The 8,758-nt window shown below is 37.1% G+C and overlaps 1 protein-coding gene across 1 annotated transcript in view; it reads left to right on the top strand.

The window, feature by feature from the left end:
* The window catches only part of LOC101306522 (brassinosteroid-regulated protein BRU1-like), a 10,257-nt gene extending 2,825 nt beyond the window's left edge, over positions 1–7,432 (top strand). The window contains exons 2-4 of the mRNA XM_004298176.1: positions 5,487–5,926; positions 6,263–6,456; positions 6,932–7,432. Of these exons, the coding sequence (XP_004298224.1) occupies positions 5,487–5,926; positions 6,263–6,456; positions 6,932–7,301 (1,004 nt within the window). The 3' untranslated portion in view covers positions 7,302–7,432. The remainder of the gene's footprint in view (positions 1–5,486; positions 5,927–6,262; positions 6,457–6,931) is intronic.
* Positions 7,433–8,758: the final 1,326 nt, after the last annotated feature.

Genomic DNA, 8,758 nt, shown 5'->3' with positions numbered 1-8,758 from the left:
AAAAANAAAAAAAAACAATGTACGTGTGCATTCCCTTCCCCCACACTTCAACTACGCATTGTCCACAATGTGAGAACAATATAGACCATGCAATGCATAATAGATGTATAGAGAAAAGTGAACAAAACAAAAGGTAGAAGGTGAGAAAAGCTCCCCCATTGTGTGCCATAAGCCCAACTTCCAGCTCTTATAACTTCCTGATGCAGCATCCAATGTCTGAGATTCCAATTGGAGATGAAAGATGGCATTGCTAGTTGTTTGTGCATATGTGGCACGTTTACTAGCTCCAAATGGGTTGAAAATGGAAGCTCTGCAAATTTAGAAGAAAAACATAGTTTGCACAGAAAAGTTGAGAAAAGAACCTTTACCCATTCAAACCTGATTTCAGGTGAGCTCCGATGCTGGAATGTAAAAGTCACTCAAAGAAAAGTTGAAGCTAATTCAACAAGTTTTTCAGGCATATATAGCTTTCCTCCATAGCATGGTTGGAAGTATCCCCTGTTATGACCTTTTCCCGGCTGTACTACACAACTTCTGGTTTCCTGGCAGTGACCTTGCTTCCTTCAACATCGAACTGAGAATGACTCGGGTCTCCAAATCCACTTCTGTAAAATCCTACAGAAACTAGACTCAGAGATATTTATTTTCATATAAAGACACATTCCCAAGTTTTGTGAGTTGCAAACCGTAGCCTTCCAAAGTTGGCAGACTGCATCTGTGAGAGCACTGTTTTGGCTGAATTTGGAGTTTTCTTCAACTTTTCTCAACTCTCATCTGCACATGCACAAAACACATCAAAATGAACAAAAACAAAACAAATAAAGCACAAAAAGTTGAGTTGCTATGGCTTTTTAACAAGAGTAGTTAGGAGGTTCAGGTCGCGGTTCGATCAAATGCTTGACCCTCTTCAAAGATATTTCATGGTCCTTTGGTAACAATTTGAGTAACTTTGGAGCAATGGACATATAAGATATAAAACTCTTCTTTTTATTTTTCTTTTTCTTTTTCTTTTTCTTCTTCTTCCATTGTCTCCAACTTTTCTCAGATGATGCTTGGATAGGAAGAACATGTGCAGAGCTTGAGTGATGGAGTGGAGAATCATGTGGTCTTCCATGTACCAGCAATAAAGGTCCAAATGTAGGAGCTTTGATAGACTCCTCTTTTAAGCAATCCTCAGAAGTCTCAACATCGCGTGGCTCTTCATAGGACTCCTCCAAATCTGTTTCTTCATCCTCAAAAAATATTGAATCATAGAATATTGCATCATGAGGTTGACACGGAGCTAAAGTTGCAAGAAGTTCATGTGGAGTTGTCATCAACGAAGATGGCTGCTCTTGAGATATTAAGGTCAATAAAGTGTCCAAACTCCTTTTACTTTCTGCCCAACTATCATTGAAAGCTTCTTGCTCCTCACTCCTCACTCCGAGTTTTATTTGAAGAAGCTAGAGCCTCATTCATCTCATTTAGAGACTTGATCATCTCATAGTAATGATTTCACTTAGATTTGATGAGATGGTGCTTGTGTCCAGTAGTCATGGAATGAATATGGCGAAGCTTGGAATTCATTGGAAAATCCTTGTTGCATGTCCGAATTAGTGTTCCCTGAAGAATAAGGAGAATCATCCCATACAGTACTCTGTGGAGGTGAATAATAATCATTCCAATGCCCTTAGTTGTCTTGAAATCCTCCAAGCATATTTTGATCATAGTATTCTTGATATTGGATGCTTGGACATATCTTCGTTGAATGAACTACCATTGAGCATCTTTAACACACCTTGTAAGGTTGATGCCACATTGAAAAACAAAACAAAAACTATAGTCAGTAATATATACATAAATTAATCTGAAGTACTGAAACTAAATAAAATCGGATGTGAGAAGTTATAAAAACAAAAATATATATACAAGAACTAAAGCAAATTACTAGGGATTTTTCAATCCCCGGCAACGACACCAAAATTGATAGCGACCGAAACCGAGCGTTTCAATTAAAAACCTTTTTGTGTCAATTGTAGTATATAGCAAATAAAGGTATCGTTATAAAAGTCGGGGATTGAGGGTACCTTTACAATTTACGTTAATTACAAAACAAGATAAAACAAAAGATGATAGTACTAGAGATATGGGGTTTTGTGATTATAAACAAGAGAAAATAAAGAAACAAAATAAATCAGAAAAGATCAGATGGATGAGACGTTAGAGACTTGGAAATCCACCACCAAGTATGTTTCAAGACATGTTAACAACCAAAGCTTCAATCATTAAGTCGCAAATTGGTATCAATCAAGAACAAACCATGAAGGCACTGCGTAAGTCTTTATTACTTCCCTTAATTACTTAATTACTTAAGCAAGATGAACGCACCATTACCAAGCCTTTAGAATAACCGATCAAGGTATAGACGCTATCCTATCAACAAATTATTCTAAGCATTAAGATTAATGAAAGTTTGATTGAAGAAATATGCAAAACTAGTGTGGAACACCTACCTAGCATGCGATCTTTTTTATTTGGTTTTGGTTTATGGGGAACTCTTGCTTGTTTATGTTCATGTATACGCTACATAGAACATTATGAACTTGTAAGTGGGGCTAGAATTAAGTTGTTTAATCTCCTAAACGGTTAATACAGCTTAATTCAAGGTAGTAAAACCTATAGGACAATAGGTGAAACCAAATAAAAAGGACTGCATGCTAAGTAGGCGTTCCACACTAGTTTTGCATGTTTGTTCAATCAAACTTTCATTGATCTTAATGCTTAGAATAATTTGTTAATAGGATAGCGTCTATACCTTGATCGGTTATTCTAAAGGCTTGGTAATGGTGCGTTCATCTTGCTTAAGTAATTAAGGGAAGTAATAAAAACTTACACAGTGCCTTCACAGTTTGTTCTTGATTGATACCGATTTGCGACTTAGTGATTGAAGCTTTGGTTGTTAACATGTCTTGAAACATACTTGGTGGTGGATTTCCAAGTCTCTAACGTCTCATCCATCTGATCTTTTCTGATTTATTTTGTTTCTTTATTTTCTCTTGTTTATAATCACAAAACCCCATATCTCTAGTACTATCATCTTTTGTTTTATCTTGTTTTGTAATTAACGTAAATTATAAAAGTACCCTCAATCCCCGGCTTTTATAACGATACTCTTATTTGCTATATACTACAATTGACACAAAGAGTTTTTAATTGAACGCCCGATTTCGGTCGCTATCACCATCGTGAAGGTCAGCCGGTGGTGATGGTGGTGATTATGGAAGTGTTGGATATGTTTTTGTGATATTGGCTGCCGGGCGCGGGACTGGTTGGTTATGGTGGTGATTGGTGATGGACTTTGTGCTTGTCAAAGAAAAAAAAGGAAACTAGGAACTGCAACTTAAAATACCATAAAATGTACGTAATAAACTTATTGTTAATATTATTCGAGCTAAGAGTTTGAAAGTTGTCAGTCAAGCCAAACCACTGCCTCAATTAATTGAGAAGATGATGATATGGATCGATGTTGATATGTATGTCTCAACTAATCATTGATTTCACGAGCCTAATGTGAGGATATCCCGATTGGAAATTAGAAAGGAATCTCCTTTGTTTCTCTAACAAAAGAATTGAGGAGGCAGTCATGGGAATCATATGCAAGCATGCCTTAAAAGCTAGCAATAACTCTATTTATCCACCGCCGCTGCTATGACCTTGTTTAGTTCTTTTCTGGGGTAATTGGGTTGGTGGAGTCCCGCGGTGTCTAGCCTCCTCACTCACTTCTCCATTCATTCTGTTATCACCTCCGTCATTCATATTCATAAATCCATGCATGCATGGCATATACTACCTCATCTACTCGAAATGCCTTATGACCCGCTCTTATCTCAAATATTACTTTGATAGAGACTATACCAGTAGACTAAAATCATTTTAGTTTGAAATTTGATCTTACTAATAAAAATTTTCGATTTTACCAATCAGACTGCTTGTGGTTTAAGCATTGTCATCTTGCCGTCAATAGTTAATAAGTAGAATTGCCGGGAAGGGAATTTGCTCGTTTGATTGATCAGTTTCTTAAAAGGCTACTATTTGTGAGGGCTACTACATGTTCTTAGAGTGTCACGTTCATATTAATACAGAGGCCAACTATTGGACTGTTGGTCTACCCTAGATGGCCAAATTGAAGAGGTAGAGACCAAAACCTCTTCTGTGGACTGGTTTTGGGCAATGGTTGGTCTAATACTCTATAGGCACCAAATTATGCCACCCCTACTCATTATCACCCCCATGATTTGTAGTTTTCTGCAAATCTGGACACCGGTTACCAATAATTAGTAAGATGATTCTCATCTTAGGTAGACGGTAGAGCCAAGTTCACTATCAAAGCACCTAATAAAAACAAAAGGAACCAAAGCATAATGGAGCTTATAAAACTCTCTAAACGTTTGAAAGCCTAAAACAATAAGATTACGAGAAAGCGTAAACGTTTCTCTGAGATTTCAGCAGTTCCAACTTTGTAAAAAAAAGATATCGCATGTTCTTATCTTGACTGAAGATTGGTGTCTGGAGACGTTAGCTTAACGTCTACTTACAAACACAGTCAAGTATCATATTTTGGAGGCTATTTTTCTTCGTTCTTATTTTAAAGAATCATGACTTTTAAAACTCATTCCACATATCATCATATCATGGCAGCCAAGCTATAGCTGGAGTAGCTGCTGCAAAGCAACATTATCGTTTCGCCTCTTGACGTACTTAATTGGTATGTTATTGCAATTCATGTTTCAATTGAAGAAGCTCTAACGAATAAACAGGAAAAAGTACAATCGTTTGTTTTTTTTTTAATTTAAAGAAGAATAAACGAAAATAATGAAAGTATGAAGGGTAAGCTGATCATTTTATGATAAAGATATGTATGTCATCAGTGTCTTTAACAGAGCTAACAGTTTCATATACAAATCTTCAACACTTAAGTAACGGTTTTGAAGTTTCTCAAAGTTGAGATGCTAGAAGTTAGCATGGCTAAAATGTTAGACACAGTTCGACATTTTTCTCTTTCTTGAACTACTATTATTGGTGGCCGCTGGAAGTAAAACCATGAATCAGAATCAGAATCAAGCCATATCCATAAATGGTTTCATGGATCATGACATGGGAGGGGCAGTGACTCAGATATCATTCTGCCAACTGTGAAATTCCTAATTGAAAATGTCCCAAACATGATTGATGGTCCCAAATTTTTGGGGGTTATGGTCCTCTTTCAAGAACACTAGTTAGGGAAACTATATTCTCCATACCATACAGGGTTGTCATCCACCACCAAATTTAAATCATACCAGAGGAGCTCAGGTCCTACCCATCAAGTATCATATCCTGGGGACAAAATCATAGCCTAGCTACCATCCTTCCCCCTGCACAAACAACCCAAAACCTCAATGCTCAAACAAAAGTTTCCAGCTTGCATCTTTGTGCTTAGCTGTCTTCTTCTCCTTTGGCTCCTCCAGTTGTTCATTGCTCACAAGCCCCCCACCCTTCCCATAAATTCTTTCCATTCCCCCCTTCCTATATAAACCCTCCTCTTTCTAAAACCCTATCACCCTCTCACAACAATCTCCAACTCTCTTCTTCCTCTTTCCCTTTCTCTGTCTCCTGTTTCAGAAAGATGGGGATTTCTGGTAATGGGGCTTGGTTGGTCTTGTTGATTGGTTTAGCATTGAGCTCTTTCATAGTAGGCTCTTATGCTGGCAACTTCTACCAAGACTTTGACTTGACATGGGGTGGTAACCGTCCTAAGATATTCAAGGGAGGTCAGCTTCTTTCTTTGTCTTTGGACAAGGTTTCTGGCTCTGGATTCCAGTCCAAGAAAGAGTACCTCTTTGGGAGGATTGACATGCAACTTAAGCTTGTTGCCGGAAACTCTGCCGGCACTGTCACTGCCTACTACGTACGTATTTTGAAAAACAAAAATATATACGTTCCTCAAATGTACCTTACATGCATGCTAGCTATACATTCTTCATTATTTTCAAAAAAGGAAAAACTCACCTCTTTTTTAAAGTAAAGTGAGTTGAGGTACAAATTCTATAAATGATTAAAGCCCCATCGAAACATCTTTCCAGTGAGACATAAAATACAAGAGTGGAAGTTTCTGAAACTTCATGGGTCGCATCAAATGTAGAAACTAGAAAGTTACTATAGATTCACTTGGGTGGTTGGTTGTTTATTTTCAACTTTAAAGCTACAATTTTAACTGTTGCGTTGGTTTTGCTTATATCTGCAGCTGTCTTCTCAAGGCCCTACACATGATGAAATCGACTTTGAATTCTTGGGAAATGTCAGTGGGGATCCATATGTGTTGCACACCAATGTTTTCACCCAGGGCAAGGGAAACAGAGAGCAGCAATTCTATCTCTGGTTTGACCCCTCAAAGAACTTCCACACTTACTCCATCATCTGGAAGCCCCAACACATAATGTACGTATATATATTTTTTCGTTTCTTCTACAAAAAAAAAAAAATAATGCACGTATATGCTTTATGTCCATATATTTCTTGGTAACTAGTAGCGCGCCTTCATATTATATTTTTCAGCTCGACTGCCAAATTCGTTTACCAAATGATTTGTTCCGTCACCATAAAACATGTCCAATTTCGACCTAATTAACCTAAAGGGATGAAACACTACTGCATCAATGCATCATGAACAAAATTTGGTAAAAAACTTGCCTTGACTTTCTCTCATAGTGGAGTGCCCATTCCACAAGTCCAACTCTTGCCTGTGGGATCCCCTAAGCCACTAAACAAACATACATTTCTAGTCCATGTGTAAGCACTTTCAATTTTTTGATGTTGAAATTGCAATCAAATGCATTAGCAAAGGAACAACACTGTTCCAACTTTTTTTTCCCATTGGATTTATGGCCTAATTGGGTTGCTTACCTTTTTGCAGTTTCTTGGTGGACAACACTCCCATTAGAGTGTTCAAGAATGCTGAATCGCTTGGTGTTCCATTTCCTAAGAACCAACCAATGAGGATTTACTCAAGCCTTTGGAATGCTGATGATTGGGCTACAAGAGGAGGATTAGTGAAAACAGATTGGTCAAAGGCACCCTTTACAGCATACTACAGGAACTTCAATGTCATCGATGCTAAATCATCCAAATCATTCTCTGATTCTCTAGCTAGTTGGCAGACCAATGCACTTGATGCTCCTGGCCGAAGACGCCTGAGATGGGTTCAGAAGTACTTCATGATCTACAACTACTGCTCCGATTTCAAACGCTTCCCACAAGGTTTTCCTGCCGAGTGTAGAAACTGATCATTCCAGCTGATTGATGAGTTTGAATTCATTCTTTAGTACTGTTTGTGTATACAGGGTTTAGAGCCATGTCAAATAAATTGAAATCTTTGTTGCTTTGTTGGGAGGATTTAGCAATCGATGGTATCACCAAACTTGTAAAACTAGCATTTGTTGAATATCTGTTTCATATAATAAACTTTCATTGTCTATTGTTTAATTTCTCATTTACAATGTCATTCTGTTCATAGCTCGCTGGGAATATGGGATTGTGAAATCATTGATTAAGACAAGAAATTAACTAAACAGCTTTAGGCCCCTACGCCTGTTAGATATTGGTCACTGGTATTGGAAATGAGCGTAGCTAAAATCCACCAGGCATTCCTAAACTCATAACATGGAGCTTTAGACCAAAACATAATAATCTAATTAAGAACCAGAAGAATGCATGCAAAAAAACATGGTATTAACTATTAAGCAAAAAAACATGGTCGCAACTTACAAGCTTTATTATCTGATCAATAAGAAATTGATTGTCGTAAAGAACAGAGGAAGAACGGTAGGAATTAATTTATTTGAATTGATTGATTTCTGTAAAAAGCCTACAATTTTACAGAGGGGTTGTATGCTATCTAAGGCAAGTACTAATGTGTGATTTACAGATTATATGCAATGAAACCATATAAAGGAGATTGCTGACAATCTGGAAATCACTTGCTAACAATCTTAAAAGTTAAAATCACTCTTTGATTTAGCATCAGTGCTTCATTCTTGGAGTGAACGATGCCTTGATGAACCTGGACGATCTTTCTTGTTATCATGTTAGTCTAATATATGAAATTTCTGAAAGCATGTATGTGGAATTGAGATAGAGAGGAAGTAAATAAAAATTTATTTCCTTTACTTGGAAAAGAGGTTCAAGTTCAACCAGCACAAGATAATCCTGTGTTATGTTAGGATTATTTGTATGTACTCCAGTCTCCATATACCTCTACGTTTCCTTTATATGTATTCCTACTGTATATTTTTCTTTAATTGGTAGATTACCGTCTCGTACAACTTCCATCTGAAACTCCAACCAGATTCATTTCCAAAAATACAATAAGTATGGAAAATGTAATGTAATCGTAGACATTAGATTGGATTCATTTCCAAAAATACTCTATGCAAAATGTAATATAAATAGACCTATATGATTCACTATTCGCATATCATAGCAAGAGGAAAGATAGAAGGACGAGTAATTAGTGAACAAAGCAATAACCTAGCAGTATGGCTTCCACCAACTTTGCTCGATGCTTTTTCCTTGGAATCCTATGCATTTCTTTACTTCTTCTCAGCTCAGGTACTTAAACCCCTTTCTGAATATTGGCTATTCTATATTTGAATAACGGATTAAATTTGATTTGAACTGTTTGTAATGAATTTGCTGGCCGTCCAACTGCAGATGTGATACCTGCAGATGTAATACCTGGTGA

This window comes from Fragaria vesca, linkage group LG4 (genome assembly GCF_000184155.1).
Source record: "Fragaria vesca subsp. vesca linkage group LG4, FraVesHawaii_1.0, whole genome shotgun sequence".
Taxonomy (NCBI): Eukaryota; Viridiplantae; Streptophyta; class Magnoliopsida; order Rosales; family Rosaceae; genus Fragaria; species Fragaria vesca.
This window is presented reverse-complemented; position numbering and strand designations above follow the sequence as displayed.